General features: G+C 49.4%; 6 protein-coding genes; 3 read left to right on the top strand and 3 right to left on the bottom strand.

The window, feature by feature from the left end:
* Positions 1-636: 636 nt before the first annotated feature.
* On the top strand, positions 637-2,509 carry FFUJ_09796 (related to long-chain-fatty-acid-CoA ligase; the record flags this gene model as incomplete). XM_023568262.1 has 3 exons in its annotated part: positions 637-1,310; positions 1,397-2,106; positions 2,166-2,509. 3 exons carry the CDS (start codon positions 637-639, stop codon positions 2,507-2,509), a joined length of 1,728 nt encoding a protein of 575 aa, XP_023435492.1.
* Positions 2,510-2,956: 447 nt separating this feature from the next.
* FFUJ_09797 (related to aerobactin siderophore biosynthesis protein iucB) lies at positions 2,957-4,386 on the bottom strand (the record flags this gene model as incomplete). XM_023568261.1 has 2 exons in its annotated part: positions 2,957-3,319; positions 3,376-4,386. 2 exons carry the CDS (start codon positions 4,384-4,386, stop codon positions 2,957-2,959), a joined length of 1,374 nt encoding a protein of 457 aa, XP_023435491.1.
* A 617-nt stretch (positions 4,387-5,003) lies between these two features.
* FFUJ_09798 (uncharacterized protein) lies at positions 5,004-5,384 on the bottom strand (the record flags this gene model as incomplete). XM_023568260.1 has 2 exons in its annotated part: positions 5,004-5,217; positions 5,284-5,384. The coding sequence occupies 2 exons, from the start codon at positions 5,382-5,384 to the stop codon at positions 5,004-5,006; spliced, it is 315 nt and encodes a 104-aa protein (XP_023435490.1).
* Positions 5,385-7,435: 2,051 nt separating this feature from the next.
* Positions 7,436-8,874, bottom strand: FFUJ_09799 (AMID-like pyridine nucleotide-disulfide oxidoreductase family protein; the record flags this gene model as incomplete). XM_023568259.1 has 4 exons in its annotated part: positions 7,436-7,491; positions 7,547-7,854; positions 7,907-8,606; positions 8,673-8,874. 4 exons carry the CDS (start codon positions 8,872-8,874, stop codon positions 7,436-7,438), a joined length of 1,266 nt encoding a protein of 421 aa, XP_023435489.1.
* A 2,065-nt stretch (positions 8,875-10,939) lies between these two features.
* Positions 10,940-15,233, top strand: FFUJ_09800 (related to multidrug resistance protein; the record flags this gene model as incomplete). XM_023568258.1 has 3 exons in its annotated part: positions 10,940-11,170; positions 11,241-12,171; positions 12,220-15,233. The coding sequence occupies 3 exons, from the start codon at positions 10,940-10,942 to the stop codon at positions 15,231-15,233; spliced, it is 4,176 nt and encodes a 1,391-aa protein (XP_023436235.1).
* A 690-nt stretch (positions 15,234-15,923) lies between these two features.
* On the top strand, positions 15,924-19,484 carry FFUJ_09801 (related to PHO87 protein; the record flags this gene model as incomplete). XM_023568257.1 has 7 exons in its annotated part: positions 15,924-15,949; positions 16,132-16,340; positions 16,392-16,815; positions 16,874-18,059; positions 18,112-18,462; positions 18,512-19,289; positions 19,339-19,484. 7 exons carry the CDS (start codon positions 15,924-15,926, stop codon positions 19,482-19,484), a joined length of 3,120 nt encoding a protein of 1,039 aa, XP_023436214.1.
* Positions 19,485-19,692: the final 208 nt, after the last annotated feature.

Raw genomic sequence — 19,692 nt, 5'->3', positions numbered from 1 at the left:
TGGCCACAAAAGGTGCGTAGATGGCGTAGGAACTGAACAGAAGCTCCGTCAGGACGGAACCATCCCCAGGGTCTCGGTTCTTTGTCACCTGAGGCCATGCCCTCGGAAACATGGGTGAGGGAAGACACAATGTTGCAGTTGGCCACTCTGGCACGAGCGTAGAAGCTCGTGTAAGAATCCTGGGTGATAAGTCCTCCAAACTTCAGACGACTTCGCCAATTGATGACGGCGAGCGATGATGCAACTGGCAATATCTAGTGTGAGACGGCGTCCATCTGGACACCACCAAACACTCATAAAAATTGCCGCACCGGTTCGGCCCTGGTCCAATTCCGCTTTGCTTGGCTCCTTATACACGCATTTGATTCCGTAATTGGCGTTACCCCCATCCAGGAGCATGGGCCTGAACGGAGTACGGCACTGATGGTGGGGCAGGACATCATAGCGGGTTAATACGGACGTACAGGTTGATAGCGTCTGTTTGAGCTTGGGTATGCATATTATTGCAAGGGAGAACCCTTGATCGGCATCCACTGCTGTGTTTTTTCTCGAGCACTGCTTTCTTTACAGATCTCGACGTGTTTCTCCGAAGTTCCCAAGTGATTTTGTCAGTTCCAAAGTTCATGCACACTCATCATGGCGACCGAAACGATGAATATACCTTCCGCGCCGTCGCGGCAACAACAGAAGCTCTCTATACTTGAGGGCCCTGTCGATCCTCCACTGGTTGATTTGACGTTGGGCGAGCTCCTTGAGCTTCAGACATACCAGCATGGCAACCAAGAATGTCTGGTGATTCCCTGGACAGGCGCCCGCTGGACATACAATGAGCTAAGCCAACAAAGCTCATCTCTGGCGCAATCGTTATTGGACATGGGAATTGGAGTTGGCGATCGTGTTGCCATTATGGCAGGTAACTGTGAACAATATGCGGCTGTCTTCTTCGCGGTGGCTAAAATTGGTGCTATTCTTGTCATCCTGAATAACACATACACACCAACCGAAGCGATGTATGGGTTGAAGTTTTCTGACAGCAAGATTTTCTTCACGACACCAAGAATCGGGCGGCTCGACCAGATGCCGCTGCTACAGCAGCTTGAGAATAAGAAGACAGCCCCTATGGTTGTGATGCTGAGAGGAGATGAGTCTGGTAAATACCAGACCTATGACGAATTGGTGAATGCTGGTCGCAGGCGCAACCACCAAAGACTGTATCAAGCAATGACCAAGGTGCTTCCTCATCAAGTAGTCAATCTTCAATTCACAAGCGGAACGACCGGATTGCCCAAAGCTGCAATGCTCACCCACCAGTAAGTGATCCATCAATTCCTCTGAGCAATGTGCTAGCTTGGTGCGAACTGTCGACTTTTAGACATCTAAGCTGACGAGTTTATAGCAACCTGGTAAATAATTCACGCTTTATTGGTGATCGCATGCGGCTTGGTCCTGCAGATATTTTGTGCTGCCCTCCACCGCTGTTCCATTGCTTTGGCTTGGTGCTCGGTCTTCTTGCTGTTGTCACTCACGGCGGTAAAATCGTGTATCCGGCGGAGGTCTTCGATATTGACGCAACGCTCAAGGCTATCTCTGATGAACAATGCACTGCCGTTCACGGTGTTCCAGCGATGTTTGATTCGCTCTTTCAGGCAAAGTGGCCTGAGAACTTCAACTGCGACAACCTGCGTACTGGTATAATTGCCGGTGCACCCGTTCCTCGATACCTCATGGAGCTGTTGGTAAACCGTTTCGGAATGACAGAGTTCACTAGCAGTTACGGCTTGACGGAGGCTTCTCCAACCTGCTTCAATGCCTTCACTGACGATTCCATTGACACAAGATTGACGACTGTCGGTACTTTGATGCCTCATGCAAAGGCCAAGATTGTTGACCGTGATGGTAACATTGTACCTGTCGGTGAGCGTGGTGAACTCTGCATTGGGGGTTACCAGCTACAGGCTGGTTACTGGAACAACTCAGAGAAGACCAACGAGACTATGATCCGCGACGCTGCTGGCGTCCTCTGGCTGCATACCGGTGATGAAGCTGTTTTTGACGAAAATGGGTACTGTTCGATTACTGGGCGCTTTAAGGATATTATCATCAGAGGTGAGTCAAGAAAATCAGTCTTGGCAGTATGGAATGCTTGACTAACCCCGCTTCAACAGGTGGAGAGAACATATACCCGCTCGAAATTGAGGAGCGTCTGATGGATCATCCTGCTATAACACGTGCCATTGTCGTCGGCCTCAAGAACAAGCATTACGGTGAAGTCGTAGGCGCCTTTGTTGAGTTGGCTGAAGGCCACCAGAAGCCCCAATTCGAGGAGATCAAGGACTGGTGTCGCAAGAGGCTCGGTGGTCACAAATCGCCTGCGCACGTCTTCTGGCTGGGTGATGGCGATGTTCCGGCAACGGTCCCTCTGACAGGAAGTGGCAAAGTTCGTAAGTTTGAGATGGCTAAGCTGGGAGATGAGCTTCTGCGAAAGCATGAAGTAGCTGCGAAGCTGTAGTGCGGAGTGGAGTGGACAGGACAGGACAGGACTCGATGGATTGGATGTGTATGTTTTGAAGCGTGATGCGATTATTATTGACTTGAATTTTAGAAGATAAAAGTTTAGAGCCGAGAGAAAATTAAGAAAAGGATATTATAGATATAGATGGAAAGTATGTAGCTGACCAGACACCCAACACCTGCCGTTTTGTTTCTTGGCAGTCCTAGGTTATAATGCATGCAAAATTTCAACCTTACGTCGCAAGCTGCTAAGTCACGGGTGAGACACGGCTCTTTTATCACAAGCATATGTAGGTACCTAGGTAGGACAGGCAGTAATTTGATGATACCTCATCTAGAAACATGTGATCCAAACATACATGAACTTTTTATAGCTGTCCCGAACATCTCAAACGACCAGTGTTTTCTATAAACCTTATTATGTCCGTCATATCCTGTTCGACACTCACAGCTTAGGCACAAGACCAAGCTTTGTACCAGCAACAACCTTCTCATTGTCTCCCAGTGGGCACAATTGGAAGAAGCGCTCTCGCGACGATCGGACGAAAGCGCTGCGCTGATGTGGCAGATCGATAAGCTTGTCTAGGCCTGAGCCGTGTACGAAGTCATACATAACAATAGTTGTATTGGTCTCCTGGGACTCACCAACAACATACATAGTGCGCGGATCGTCGAGATAGAGGTAGTGCATCAAGCTGCTCCACCACGCCGACACGCGGTGTGGCCCGCGGAATCGCACGTCACCTACAAGGGAATGTCGACCGCGGTCGAAGTCGCCAGCGTTGAAGTAACCACCCAGCCGGTCCTCCTATTGAACGAGATCGTCAGAAGTGTAGCAAAAAAGAAAGACATACGTGAACATACCTTGGCCCAATAGACCTCGAAATATGCAAAGTGGATATCATCCCACTTGGCTAGAAGCGCAATCACATGCGGGTCATTATGCACCTGACGCAAATACTCTCGGTGTTGCTCCAACGTTCCAGTCTGGCTCCAACCTTGGGAAACACGAGGATCGTTCTGCCATTCATGAAAGAGACGTACGTGCTCAGCTTCATTATAGTCGACTGACACCATGGAGAAGGTCTCGTTAAGATGAGGAATCCACCGGCTGTAAACAATAGCCCCAGGTGCAGGCTTGGCTGGTCTGGCTGGGTGCCATGACTGCTGAACTCTTTCGGGATCATCAGGGTCTCCGGCGACTGTGATTGTCGTTGTGTTGTGTAAAGGAGTCAAAGGGAATGATCCAAGAGGGGTCGAGGCGGGCAGAGAAGAAGGCGATTCTTCTGGGCACCAAACAGGCCGAGGTCCAAATGGCGATCCAGCGCCTTGCCAGAAGGTACTTCGCAAGACAAGGACGAGGCTCTCGTCAGTCTTGTTGGAGGTTTGACGCTTCTCCCGGCCCTTGAGAGGGTGATCAATGGCAAGCAACACTGCTGTGAGTTGTCGGCCCAGAATAGCGGCCCCAGCTCCATGTAACTGCAGTCGATATGATTCCACCAATGTTCTCAAAGTGAAAAGAGCATATGCAAGCAGCCAGACTTGACCCAAGTTTGGCGCCTCGGTGCCAGCCCAATGAACGGTGACACATGGTGAACGGCGTGCCCGAGCCCAAGGACTGTTGTTGGATTGAGGTGGAAGCTCACTTGACTTCAGATCAATTGGGTCTGAGAAGACGAGGCCATCGTTATAAAGGTCAAAGGGCAACCGCTTGTCAGACCCAGGAGCTTTCTGGACAAGTTTATAGGCTGGCGCATTCGTGTCAGGTTGTGCCGAGACTTTTTCGATCGCAAACTCGGTCTGGTAGGGATGAGGAAGCTTGACGACCGTTTCGCCAGCTTTGAGGGCTGAGAATGTTCCTTTTGGCGCTGACATTGTTCAAACGGTCTGAGGATTAAAGATTGGATACTAGCGAGAAGGGTTGGAAAAGGATGGAAAAGTTCGACACACTCAAGAAGCTATTCACACCAGGATATCAAGCTGCATAAGTGGGAGAAGGTATCCATGCCGGTCCTCCACTTCGGAACAAGCTTGACACGTTGGGACAGCATTCTGCATGGATGGTGTACCCATCAATTCCGCAACTTTCCAGGCCATTGCACAACTTTCTCGGCTTTGGTGCAATGAAAGACTAGTGGTATTTTGGAGACGACGTCAAGGACGCAGAAGTGGACTTAGCTTGCCAAGCCGTATGGCAGCCAGATCCCAAAGATCCCCCCCCCCTACCTGTGAGTTGTGCAAACCAACTCTGCTCGGGCAGTCAGGGTCAAGATTCTCGTGTGGGTCAGAGCGGATCTGATAACTCAAGACCAGCCACCCCTGACGCCCAATTTCTTACTTTCTGCCTGCACACACCCCCCCCCCCCCCCCTTCCTCTTTATCCGGTCTTCGGAGCTGTTTACCTATTCCCAGGATCAGGGTCTAGGTATTGCCGACTTTGACCGCTAGCAGGATCTGATAAACCACTCAACCACGCTAAAGGTTCTGCAGGCTCACCCACCAGTTAACCACTGGGGTGGGGGAGTGCCGGCTTCGTGATCTTTGTAAAAGTCGATTCCAAAGATTTTGATGAATAGAATGGCCTGATGAATTTCTTCGAGACCGAATGTGCCTGGAACCTCTGTTCTGGGAACATTGTCTGGTCTCAGCGGTCCAAGGCACGCATGCTTGACCCTCAGCAGTGCATCGATATTGCAGCCCTCCCACCTGTGAAGAGTCAAGGACATAGGGCCGTTTTCTACCATTTGTGTGGTGTATTTTGAAGCCACCTACTTAGTAAGTTCGGGAACAGCCATGAGCTCGAAAAAGACACATGACTTACTGTAAGAGTCTTTATGTAAGTTACGGGTTCTCAAATCTGCCGAGGTGTCCATGGCTTCAGTGGCATGCCAATCGCCACTCATCTGTCAACTTGGCCGATATTTTGACTTTCCAGCATGCACGGGCACGTTAAGACTGGTTGGTTGGCAACCCGGTAGCCAGGTACGAGGAGACCATGCACGGACGAACAGACAATTGAGCAATGGGATTTCCGATCCAATCTTATCAATCAAATCTCGTCTGATCTGAATCGCTCGTACATACGCAAGACCCCTCTTCACTGCAAGATGGAAGACGATCATGCCTGAGACGTGATTGCTTATTCCCGATGATCAGTGTTTAATCGCACGCGATCACTGATCTTTTCCATCCAATGTATATGCATAGCGATGAACATGGGTATAACGAATCCTTGGTTAGAGCTGTCGATCTTGTCTGGCTTCTCCGCTTTTCGTTCACATTCTTGTTGTTTCTTGGGCGAAGGTAACCCCAGACACCATACTCGGAATACGGCACCAAATGAGCTGTACAAAGCGGTTCATGACGTGAATGTTCTGAACCTTAATGGCTATTGAATATCATAGTCTTAATTGCAGAGGCCGATGCGTCTGCTATGGTGACATTTAGTGTTTTTATTCCTACCACATGGACCAAGACTTCGAATAATGCTCGGCTCTGGCTTTTTCCAAGTCAAACGATGTCTAAAGATACTGCTATTGTTGTTTCAGCTTCTCTTCAAACCAACCTATGCTTGATAGATACCTACTTAGTCATAAGCCTTGAAAATCTGAATGCCGATGATGAGACGATAGTAATGTTGGAGAACTATGTTGGTGTCGAGGATAGGCTATGCCATAATTCGAGCCCATGATGTGATGTATAAACTGATCAGTGATCCTTCGCAGATCGCTCTCTTGTCTCAAGGTATCTGAAAGCTCGCACTTTTTAGAACTCTTGGCTCCTATATTAAAACTTGGAGTACAAACTATTCGCTCATCTGAGTAACTTCCTGCGCTAGAATTCTCCATGCCAGTCTGGTATAACGGCGCTGAAACCTACTGCAAGCCAAGTCTATCATGGAATGAATGGAAAGTCCGAGTTCCCCGATGCTCGTTATTTACTATGAACTTGTCGCTTACATGTGTGCTTTCCCGTGTCATCGTTTACTGTTATCTCCTGTCCTGCCTGTAGATTGGCGTGAGGCTGTATGTCATAGAGGAGGGTCCGAACAAGTGGCATATCCACCACGAGGATATGTCCTTGGCTCGATGGCTGAAATGTGACGGTTCGGGACTTACAAATGATTCTTTTACTCCAAACGGATCCTAGGCTCAACGACCGGGTTTTCCCCTGTTGATACACAGATTGATTATATTGCAATATATAGATCCCGTGGCCTCTAATGGAGTATGGACGCCATTGTCGCGCAGAACCATGGTCGCTAGATGTGCTTTTAATCCATCACAACCTATTGTTATCGTCATATTGTTGTCAATCTTCTCTAACAGGCATTAATGTGCTTATTTCTTCTTCATTTCGGCGGATTGCCTTTCTCCAAGAGCCCGATACGGAGAGAAGTGTCGAACAACTTTAATTGACTTACAAGAATGCGAAATCTTTCTTTATCATATTTCCGAGGGTCTGGAACATGTACAACTATCTAAATTAGAATGTGGCGATTCATACAGTTCCCCTGGTTGTTGGAATTGTAGTCTTCGTCCTTACTCTTGTCTCCTCGCCTGTCAAAATGCTTGAGGGTGGAAGATACAAACGAGCCAAGGAAAACATTGGATATATTAGTTTAAATCGCGAATATCAACTAAAATTGTAGATGCGGACGAAAATACAGCCGATTAATGACAACGGCTTCGATTCTTACCACTTCGAGGTCCCATTGGAGTCAATCTCATGCTAGATAGATGCGCCATCCGTGAACAAGATTTGAATAGTTTCTCACTCTATGAACATAAAAGAGCTTAGAATCGTATAATAGGTATCAAGAAGAAGTAAATAGTACACCCAGGACAACGCAAGGCTGCCGCTCATCCTCGGTAACATGTCTAAAGATTATATTCCAAACGCCAGTCACTAAGATCCTTTCACATTAAGCCTTAGCCTCGTCAGTCTTGCGGCCGCCGAGCTGCATGTAGTTCCAGCAAACTATCGACTCAGGTCAGTCATCTTAAGAAACATATCAAGGTCCGGTTTAACTTACTCGTCCAACCAAGATCATCTCGGAAGCAAGACTGAGCAACTTCTTCGCCATAAACTGTGCCTGTATCAGGGCTCGATGCTACAGCCTTCTTTCCAACTGCGAGTCCAATCACAGGAGGGTAGACCACAAGCTCCTTGAACTCTGGGGTGTGACCTGCTCGTTGGCTGAGTATACTTTGATGGATGTTCTGTGCTACGTAGTGGCCGTGATGCATAGCACCGCCACATCGCTTGATACCGGGCCAGTTGGTGATATCGCCAGCAGCATAGTGCGACTCGGCATTGGGTGTGCCGTCCTGGAACTGCAGACTATGCGCGAGTCAGCAACTGGAGGTTTCAAGTCAGGAGACAATTGACTTACTTGGGCTTGATCTTGACGAGGCCGTCCGCATCGAGGGCAGAGGTCGGCAAGTATGTTGAGGTCGGAACACTCCTGGAAATGGCCATGATAACCTCGCTTGCGAACATCTTATAGCCGTTGGTGAACTCAATCTCATACTTCTCACTCCCGTCAGTCGTCTCGACCTTGTTGTTTGTAGTTAGACGGTGGCTCATGAGAACCTCAACACCAGCCTCGAGGAGCAACTGAAGAGCAACATCCTTGGTCTTGTCAGGAAGACCTTCTGAAGAAAGGAGCTTGTCACGCGAGTGAACGAGAGTCACTTTGAGGTGAGGCCTCACCATTTTCAGCTCTGCAGCCATCTCGATACCAACAGCGCCTCCACCAACGACCACGACGCCATGCTTAGCATTATGGACAGAGTTGATGTGGTTCTCGGCTTCAAGGAGATATTGCTTTCGCGTCTTAGACTGAGGCACAACAGGCCAGACGCGGCGCAGACCAGTAGCAGAGACGAGGTAGTCGTACTCAAGGGTACTCTTCTCCTCGCTGAGGTGAGCAGAGATGGTCGCTTTCTTGGTTGAAGGGTCGACACTGGTGACGGAGCCTTGGATGATGTTGATGCTAGGGTCCTTGAGGCCAGGGATATCAGAGTACTTGACCCAGTTCTTCTTGGAGAAGTTGGAATCAGCAAGAGCCAAAGGGGAGCCGATCAAATGGTCTACGATACTGTCAGGATCCAGCGCTTATCAAGTTGCTTCGCCCCGCTGGACTGCAGAGTACTTACAGTAGCCATCTCTCTCATCGACGATGGTGATATCGATGTTGAAGCGAGGAAGATCAGGATGGTGGATGTATGGCTCAGAATTCATGCGAGGAGAGTATCCTTGGCTCAGATCAAGCAAGTTGACAGCAGCAGATAGACCACCATAGCAACCTCCAAGGATGAGAACGCGCACGGCATTGGATGATTCGGGGAGCGAACCCATCGTAGCAAAGGCCTTAGAGTGGAATGTAAGACGACTTTGACGTCGAAACACGAGATGTGACGGTAAAATCACAGGTCTTACTTGGATCTGAGGCCGAGGTAAGGCTAGGGTTGTATGCAAGGAACTCGAGGTAAGCAAACGTATGGCCTGCGATAGAGTAGCGTGTGGGACTCTGAGTGGTTGTCCTGAGAACGTGAACGGCCTTGGAGCAATAAACATGAGCTGAAGGATGGAGTAATTTGAGTGGGAAGACGGGGGGAACGGGAGAAGAAATAGTTGAAGCAGTCAAGGGGAGAAGAGGTGAGAGAATATACGTAGATGAAGACCCGGAAATAAACGACAGGACCCGTTGAGGACTACCAGTGACGCAAGACGGTATGGCATCCGATGCGAGGAGGAACACACTGTATCCGTACTCGGGTTAAAGGCGCAAGAAAGACTTCAATATCGGACCAAGACCGGCTCCGGCCCCGGCTCCAGACAAGGGGCCTTTCATCTCTCGGCTGGAGCCTGCATGGCCCTGTTTCTCCATCGTAATTCCCAAGAATATTGTGGCAGTCTCACAGTGAGATTTAGGAAGGAATTACGGGACCAGTCAGACAAGAAAACACAGCGGGGCATTCTCCATGATCGCGGTGTTGGTATTGGTGTTGGTGTTAGTGTAAGGAACTTTTTTGTATGTGGACGTGGAGTTAAAGTTATCAGATCCGTCCTAAACCTAGACCTAGACAGCCAGCCAGCCAGCCACCACAAGCGACGGAATACCGTGAAACTCCACTGAGGCCATGGCACCCTGGACAAGAGGGAAATTTATCAGATCTGGCGGATTTCCGTTCTCCGCTGACTCATCCAAGAACACGCAGTCTCGAAGCACAATTCCACTTCTTGTGATGAGTTGTACAGTGTGAAGGCCGTTATCAGATCGGTCTTTGGAGTAATGATTTTAACGATCTCTTAGACTAATAATGGATCTGTTACGCACATCCTGTCAAGAAATTTCAACGTAGAGCTTATTCGATTTGCCTCTCTATATTGAGAGAGCAAGGTTGTATTATGAGAGGAGCGGATATTGTGAGCCATTTATAGGGTACCTTATAGCAGCCAACCTTGGCAATGGATATAACACGTATTCTCAACTCCTTCACCATAGACATTCTGGTGCGCTTAAGCTATGATGCTCTTGAACCCCGAACAATTAGTCTTACTGTGTCTTCTGCGTCTGTCGATCTTGGTGTGCTATTGATTCGGAAATCCGTTGGAGGGAGTCAGTCCCAATGCGAGGGGACCACACCCAAAGGTTAACGCTTGGCAAGCAGGCCAGTGAATGAACGAAAAGAATTATCTGATCCGAACAATCCCTGACGTTTCGAACTAGCTCGCCCCGCTGATGGATCAAGCTTATAGCAACAGGATCATCAGCGATTTATACCTTCGGGGAACTGATATAGTTGGGAAATAACGACGGATGTTGTTCTCTTGAACTTGAGGAATATCGTGAAATCTCGAATTTGGACATTTGTGAAAATAATATTGACGCTCAACTCTGACCAAAGCAGAGCCCATCATCTTGTCTTTACTACACCATAATGCGTCTACATTCTCACTGGATCAACATAGTCACGGTCCCAAATTCGCTCTTCAAGTCTTCTCCTTCTTCTCCTTCTTCAGGCCAATCGTTCAGCGCATCTTCTCGACTTTATTCTGTAGTGGGGGCTTCAATCCTTCGCTTCTCTAGCACCGCAGCCTTATCCTTATTAGAGCTGCCAAGACAAGACCGGGGTGACTCTACTGTAAAATTATGCTTGTTTGACGGCGAACTAGAGGCTCTGCACCGGCTCCGTCTCCGTTTTCACGTCTCCAAATGGATCGTCTCGTCTGGGGCTGGTCCTCATGCCAAGACGACCATGGTCTTCAGTAAGGGATCTACAAGACCGATATTCTCGGGGCTCAGTGACGGCGTAGCATATCTTTTCATCATGGGATTCCCTCTCTTCTCTTCTTCCGATTCTTGTGTGTAGGGTCGTTGTGAAGATCCATTGGTACTATTGCGACTTACACTGTCGAGATGGCTTCCGCTTCACCTGAGCAGCATCATAACGCCGCGACTAGCAGCGATTCTGCTAGCGAGCCGACACGTCATGACTCTACAAAGGCAGACCCTGCTACAACAGAGACGTTGATACGTGCGCTCAACGACCCAACTGTTGAGCGTCCACCCAGTCACTCCCCACGACCATCTACAAGATCGTCAGCTATATCAGCTCCATCTCATACACCACCAAAGAAGAGGAAAAGGGTAAGTTCCTCCAAGAAGATATAAACCCTCTGCCTTGTCCCTCTCAACATCCAGCTAACGCCATGTTCAGAGTCTACGCTCGTTCTTCATCTACTTCCAGCTGCTCTTCTATGCCAACCCATCATGGGTCGATATCCTCCTCCTCCTCGTCGGAACTCTCGCAGCATCGGGGGCAGGAGCACCGTTTCCTCTTATGGGAATCATCTTTGGTCAACTCGTCAACGACCTTAACACTGCGTCATGCGATGATGGAGAAATAGCCTCTCAATATTCGCCCAAAGAACTTCAGGACAGTATCAACGAAAAGGTGGTCATGATCACATGGATCGGCGTGATCAGCTTTGCGCTCATCTATACCTACATCGTGTCATGGTCAATCTTTAGCCGTCGTCTCGAGAATCGTATTCGCGATCGTTACTTTATGTGTATTCTCTTGCAAGACGCTACTTTCTTTGACAAGAGACAGGCCGGAGAGATTACATCCCGTCTCAATGTAGACATACAAGCTATTCAGTCAGGAACTTCTGAGCAGGTGGGCATCATTCTAGGATGCACATCTTTCTTTGTATCTTCGTATGTGGTCGCCTTCATCAAGAATACCACACTCGCTGGGATTCTTGTGTCACTTGTGCCTGCTTTCATGCTTCTTGCCACAGTGGGTAGCATGTTCACTGCAAAGTTCGCGACTGCAATGACTGAGAAGATCGCCTCTGCTTCTTCGATCGCCTCAGAGGTTCTTGCGAATATCCCGGTTGTCCAGGCATTTGGGGCGGGTCCGCGACTAGAGGCCATTTTCGCTGAGAGGATGAAGGGGGCTCGAAAGCAGGGTATTAACAAAGCTTTCGTTGCTGCTATTCAAGCTGGAATGCTTTACTTCATTGCTTACTCTGCAAATGCCCTTGCTTTCTGGCAGGGTAGCACACAAATTGCGAGCATGGTTGAGGGTAATGGCGGTGCATCTGTCGGTGACATTTATACCGTCATTCTTCTGCTGGTTGATGGTAAGCATCTGCTTCACGAGACTGAATCTTCTGACTGACTTGAGATAGCCTGTGTTGTTTTGGGCGGTATCGCACCGCTGCTGCCCTTAGTTGGAGCTGCTGTTGGATCGTTTGAAAAACTTCGTGAAGACATGGACAGCCCTGCAGTCATCGATACTGGATCTGACAAAGGAGAGAAGCTCTCCTCGGTCGAGGGAACTGTATCTTTTAGGAACGTATCATTTGCTTATGCCTCACGGCCCCATCACTCCGTGCTCAAGAACGTCTCGTTTGATTGTCCTGTTGGCAAACACACGGCGCTTATTGGCTTGTCAGGGAGTGGCAAGTCAACTGTCGCTGGTCTTACATCCCGAATCTATGACCCTCCTGAAGGCACGGTTCTCCTAGATGGTCATGACCTCAAAAACTTGAATGTGAAAAGCTTGAGGAGCCATATGAGTCTTGTACAGCAAGAGCCATCTCTCCTAGATCGATCCATCGTTGAGAACATAGCCCTCGGTATTTTGAACTCCCCTCAACCTGGGCATGAGCGATTCAAGGCTACTATTCTCGGCACCGGCCTTACTGAACTTGCTGCCAAGCTCCGACGGGGTGAATATCTTGCGACTGCAGCTCAAGGATTTGGTCAGGACATGATTGACCTCGTTCATCGTGTTCAGGAGGCTGCCCGTCTGGCGGACGCGGCTTGTTTCGTGGACAGGCTTGAGTATGGCTACGGAACTCTTGTTGGTACAGGCGGGAAGCTTGTTAGTGGCGGCCAACGACAGCGCCTTGCACTCGCAAGAGCCCTCATTCGCGACCCCAAGATCCTGATCCTCGATGAAGCCACTGCATCCCTTGACTCTGCAAGCGAACACCGTATCCAGATGGCCATTGAATGTATCGCCAAAGACCGCACTGTCATTGCCATTGCTCACCGGTTGTCAACTATCAAGAACGCTGATAACATCATCGTCATGAACAGCGGTGAGATTATCGAGCAAGGAAACCACCTTGAGCTCATGGCCTTGAATGGATCGTACGCTAGTATGGTCCGTTTGCAGACGGTCGACTCTGAAGATGCTGGCTCAACCACGAGTACCGTCCGCACCGATAACATTCACTCGGAGAAGGATTCTATCACGGATCTCAAAGCCAAGGACGTAGAACAAGAGGTAGCAGAAGACTCAAAGGAAGAAATTATCAAGGAGAAGGAGGCGGCCCCCGAGGGAGACGCTGTTCTTGATTCCAACAAGTCCGCTTGGACTGTTATGAGAACCCTCAGTGGAATGGTCCGACCATATCTCCTTCTCATTATTGTCTGTCTCTTTGCTGCCACTATTGTTGGCCTCACATTCTCCTCCTCTGGTCTTATCTTCGGTTATACCATTGACAACATCAGCCCATGTAATCCTGTTGAAGACATTCGTTGGGCTGGTAGGTTCTTCGGGGGCATGTGGTTCCTGATCGCTTGTGTCGAGTTGTTGGCCAATACTACAAGTTGGACTGGCTTCGGCATGGTTGCTGAGAAGTTGTTGTACAAGATCCGAGTCCTTTGCTTCCGCTCCCTTTATGAGCAAGACCTTGATTGGCATCAATCAGAGGGCCGCACACCAACTGCTTTGTTATCCGTCATCACCACAGATGCTGCCACAGTTGGCGGTTTCAGTGGCTCTATCATTGGTACAATATTCTCCATTGTGGTGAACTTCTTGGTCGCTATCATCCTCTCACATATCCTTGCCTGGAAGATTGCCATCGTCTGTTTGGTTATCGTCCCTATCCTCCTTGGCTGCGGCATAATGCAGCTTCGATCTCTATCCAAGTTCGAGCGCCGGCATGCTGGAGCATTTTCTGGTGCAGTTGGCATCGCTAACGAAGCCGTCAACTCGTTCAAGACAATCTCCTCGCTGTCTATCGAAGAAGAGATCATAAGCTCGTATCGTCGGGCACTCAGAGCACCTCGAAAGGAAATCACCCTTGCTTCCATGTATGCCAACTTGTGGCTTTCTCTGGCTAACAGCACGGGAAATCTGATCTACGCATTTGCCTACTGGTGGGGATCAACTCGCATTACCGCAGGCGAGGCAAGCCAGCGAGAGTTCTTCATCATTCTCATCTGCATGCTTGTCAGTGCGCAGCTCTGGGGTCAGATGTTCAGTCTTGCCCCCGAGGTATCTCGTGCTAGAGCCGCCGCTTCCCGAATTCTGAGCTTGATCAACCTTGGATCCTCCCAGAATGACGCCAGGAAGGGAAAACTCACGCTCGCTATTGAAGACACCGAGAAAGATGTCGAAGCATGTGCTGAAGCGCCCGTCAAGAGTCATGAAAGCAAGGGGGCGACCATCGTCTTTAGGGGTGTCAAATTTTCATATCCAGCTCGACCTCACATCCAGATCCTCACAGGAATGTCTTTTACCATCTCTGCTGGTCAATTCGTTGGGCTTGTCGGCCCTTCAGGTGCTGGTAAGTCCACCATCATGTCGCTGGTACAACGCATGCACCGTCCTTCTAGCGGAACGATTGAGATCAACGGCAACGATATCTGTGCTCGGGAGGGCACCGAGTTCCGTAATGATATTGCGGTTGTTCCTCAAGACTGTGCACTCTTCGACGGGACAATACGATTCAATGTATCGCTTGGCTCAACTCCTGATCACGAACCAACAGATAAGGAGATCCATAAAGCATGTAAGCTGGCTAACATCCACAATGTAATCATGGAGCTACCCAACGGTTACGACACGGAATGTGGTCCTAATGGCTCTCGTCTTTCTGGCGGACAGCGTCAGCGTCTAGCCATCGCCCGCGCCCTTGTGCGTAAGCCTAAGTTGCTGCTTCTTGATGAGAGCACAAGCGCCCTCGATGCTGAGAGTGAGCGGGCTTTGCAAGAAGGACTTGCGAGGGTGGCACGTGGTATCACCGTGATCGCCATCACACATAGGCTTCACACGGTACGCAAGGCCGATGTCATCTTTATGATTGAGGGAGGCAAGGTTGTTGAAAAGGGAAGACACGAGGAGTTGGTAGAGAGAAGTGAAACCTATCGCACAAATGCTCTACAGCAGATGCTTGGTAACTGATCCATGTTGGAGATACCCCCACGCCCTTCGGAAGAGGCCAGAAAGATCTATTCCAAGTGACAAAAATACTTAGGTTAATTTGGGATGGATGGATTAGACATTTAGATTAATTAACATTGACACCCTAAGTTTACGTTTTCTTACCCCCTGGCGCCTCAAAGCCTACGTCTGACCTCCACCTCTTCTTCAGTGTCTCAGCCGATAGAATGTAGAGAGGGTGCAGCCTCGTGAAGCCATCCTGTCAATTCAGGGGATTTGCCCACGTTTTCTATCATGTGATGGCTCTTGGGCACACCAACATTTTGAATTTGCGTATCTGTGTTTTTGTTCCCCCTGTTTTGAAGAAGAAGAAAAAGAAAGACAAGACATGCTGATATATCATGCATTTCCGTGGAAGCTTTTGTCGTATTTACAAGGGTCCTGGCTGGAATAGTGGATGAAACGAGAATGAATCTTTGCCTGTAGAATACCTAAATTAGCTGCAAACAGAGGATAACGTAATGAAACTTGGTCTAAGCAACAACGTGTCTATATATAGGCGTTGTATATAAATCTGAAATCGGCCTCTCACAATCGACTTATTTGTTACTGCAACCGCAACTTCAACTTCTGCAAGTCCCGAAGAACTCCAGGGAACGACGTCACAGTGTACAAGGATCAATCTGCACGGAAACTCAAAGCCGGCCTATCATGGGCGACTTCGGTGATCTTTTGCAGTAAGTATCCGCATTAACTAACCCCTTGACTTGCGCGTTGCTTCATTCTCGACGATTGCCCTGGATTTGGCTCCTTGCATTACAGTCAAGCTCTCACTTATTCCTTATGTACCGTCGTCAGATGATCTCTTTGCCCCAAATCTAAGGTACCTTAGCAAGGTTTACTTGCTTTGACCATACAGAACGCGGTGCGGTATCAGTGGAGACGTTAGTGGTGCACCTTTTTTGGGGGGGTTCAACGGGGCTGCCGCGACGATTTCCTCATCCCACAGTCCAAAGAGTCCACTCCAAGAGGATCTTGACACTACCGCTACAGGCCTTGACACCCAATTGGGACCCTCGAACCACATGCCTTCCGTCACCGGGACATACTCCATCTTTTCCAATACTTGTTGGTCGATAATCGAAAAAATCTAACTCACTCGGTGGTTCAACCTTCAAGTCGCAACCATTCCCTCACCACCGCCCCACGACGATCCCTCCTCTCTTCCCGGCGTTGCATTCACCACGTTTCAAACTCGCATCAACGGCGCCCATCCGAGACGAGGAGGGAGTGCTACTGCCTCCCTATTAGACGACCCAGTCCCGGTACCACAGCATCAGCACCAGCACCAGCACCAACGCGATAGTAGTGCAAATACGAGCACCAGCGCCCACCGGAGCGAGCAGTTCGAACTCGTCGATTACCCTCCAATCCAGGCTCGTCGAGACGCCCAAGATCGTGAAGCAAGAAGACAGGCCAAGCGAGACGATAAGCGCCGCTGGCTAGAAGAACAAGACGAGATGAAGTTCTCCCATAGCATTCAGTTCAATGCTGTTCCAGATTGGAGCAGCCATTACATTGCATACAGCAATCTTAAGAAGCTGTATGTGCTGCTAACATTGCATTCAAGCCACATGTGAGCTAATATTATCTTCTCGCAGAATCTACAACCTCGAAAAGACCGCCCATCAGGCACGCGGAACCACTGGCGATGCCGAATCTCGACCTCTTATAAACCAAGAAGATGCCGAAGAGGTCTTCTCTCGAGCTCTTGGCGTCGAGCTAGAAAAGATATGCTCATTCTACGTTGCCAAGGAAGGCGAGCTGCTCGAGGAAGCTGCGCAACTGCTACGCGACGTTGGCGACGAGGCCGAAGATGCCATCGCCGATAACCGCTACCTTCGCAGGCTCTCTGTTTCATCAGCCCACCGTCCTGATGGTCGCAACGGCTTCCGCTCGAGAAGTCCTCGGAGCCGTAGCACCGACAATGAAGAGAGCGCGAGCGAGGAGGAAGATGAGACTACTGGGCTTACAACGAGGCGACGAAGCAGCGGAGGCCGCAGGCGCACACTTCCCAACATCCATAAGCCGCGTTCTGAAGATCTGAACGCTTCCTCCGAGTTCGGTCGCGACATGAGGAGGCACAGCACCACAGCCGACGAAAACGATGAACAAGCTCTCATGTTCTCTTCTGGCATGTTTTCGTCTGGTATCATGCTCAAGAAGCGCATTATCGGCCTCTATGTGTCACTCTGCGAACTCAAGTCATTTATCCAGCTTAACCGCACCGGTTTTGCCAAGGTGCTCAAGAAATTTGACAAGATCCTTGATAAAGAACTCAAGGGGCCCTATTTGCGAGCCCATGTCGAGACAGCCTACCCCTTTAAAGATGAGACAAAGCGTGTTCTCGAGGACAACATTACCAAGATGGAGAAGGCCTATGCTGAGATTGTCACTGGCGGAGATGAGGAGCTCGCTCGGAAAGACCTTCGTTCGCATCTCAGAGAACATGTTGTCTGGGAGCGTAACACCGTGTGGCGAGATCTTATTGGTATCGAGCGCAGAGCTGAAGCTGCGGGCTTGGGACAAGCACTTCTCGGACAAGAGAGAGGGAATGTCACAAGGAGGCTGCAAGGCGACGAGGCCAAAGCTCCCCGAGAAACCCAGTTCCGCACACCCTTTGGCAAGATTACCTTACCTCCATGGCTCGCTAGCTCGTCTCTTTGGACACTGGTTGCTTGTCTTACTGTCTTCTTCCTGCTGCTTCTGCTCCCCATCATGGAGAAGCCCGAGCAACAGAACTGCCTGGCAATGCTTGTCTTTGTCAGTTTGTTATGGGCCACTGAGGTAAGTTTTCCAGCCAGGCAAATTCGCGATTGACCATTGCTGACCTTTTTAGACCATTCCCCTCTTTGTGACATCATTACTCATCCCATTCCTCTCTGTTGTCTTGAACGTCGTTCGTGATGAGACACCAGGCAAGCCTCAAAAACGCCTCGACTCTAAAGCAGCCACATCTGCCATCTTTGCTGCCATGTGGACGCCTGTCATCATGCTTCTACTCGGCGGTTTTACTCTAGCAGCTGCTTTGTCCAAGTGTACTATTGACAAGCGACTGGCGACTCTTGTCCTTAGCAGGGCCGGCACCCAGCCCAAGACTGTGTTGATTGCCAACATGTTTGTAGCCGCATTTGCGTCTATGTTGATTAGCAATGTCGCGGCTCCTGTTCTATGCTATTCTATCATCGAGGTCAGTCAATCAATGAAATGGATAGAGGCTCAAACTGACAACTATACAGCCCATGCTGCGAACGTTGCCTTCTGATTCCAACATGTCGAAAGCTGTCATTATTGGTATCGCACTCGCCTCCAATATCGGTGGAATGCTCTCACCCATCGCCTCTCCCCAGAACGTCGTGGCAATGGGCATCATGCAACCCGCGCCCACGTGGCTGCAGTGGTTCTTTATTGTCATTCCTGTCGGCGCTCTCTCGATTGTTCTGATCTGGCTCCTCCTCCTGGTTACCTTCCAGCCAGGCAAGGGTACCACGATTGCCCCTATTCGGCCTGTCAAGGAGAAGTTCACTGGTCTCCAATGGTTCGTTACTATCGTCACCATTTCTACCATTGCTTTGTGGTGTGCCAGCCACCAGCTAGAGGCCGAGTTTGGAGACATGGGTGTTATTGCTATTATCCCCATCGTGCTATTCTTCGGTATCGGCTTGCTGACCAAGGAGGACTTCAACAACTTCCCATGGACCATCATCATCCTTGCAGCCGGTGGTTTGTCTCTGGGCAAAGCTGTACGCTCGTCTGGTCTGCTACATACACTCGCTGAGATCGTCTCTGAGAAGGTGGAGGGCATGAGTCTGTACGGTGTCCTGGTTGTTTTCTCAACTCTGATCTTGGTTATCGCAACATTCATCAGCCACACAGTCGCTGCCCTTATCTTCCTGCCTCTTGTCTTTGACGTTGGTGTTGCTATGGACCAGCCTCACCCCAACCTGCTTGTCATGGGTGGAGTGCTCATGTGTAGTGCAGCCATGGGTCTGCCAACCAGTGGATTCCCCAACATGAGTAAGTTTCATGCATTTACCCCTAACGACTCAATTCTAACCTATCATAGCTGCTATCATGAAGGAAGACCCGTTCGGCCAGCGTTATTTACAGGTCAAGCATTTCATTAGCCGCGGTGTGCCCAGCAGTCTCATTACTCTTGTTGTGGTTGTGACTCTTGGTTATGGGATTATGCAAGTTGCGGGACTTGACTAAATTAATGGGGTGTCGATATATGTGTTGTTGTTTTTTTGGTGTTTGAAACTCGGTGTTATTTTACATTGGTTCTGTCAGGTGCATTGCCAAGTTCATGAGTGTAGATCAGGCGTCGGGATTCATAGACTGGAAGATATTTCTGGTTTCTTTTTGTCAATTAAATATGAAGTGCTGCGAATAAATATTTGTTATATAGCGTTTCAGTAGA

The sequence above is a fragment of the Fusarium fujikuroi genome, chromosome FFUJ_chr09 (genome assembly GCF_900079805.1).
Source record: "Fusarium fujikuroi IMI 58289 draft genome, chromosome FFUJ_chr09".
NCBI classification, from domain to species: domain Eukaryota; kingdom Fungi; phylum Ascomycota; class Sordariomycetes; order Hypocreales; family Nectriaceae; genus Fusarium; species Fusarium fujikuroi.
Note: the sequence above shows the minus strand (reverse complement) of the source record. Positions and strands in the feature narration are given on the sequence as shown.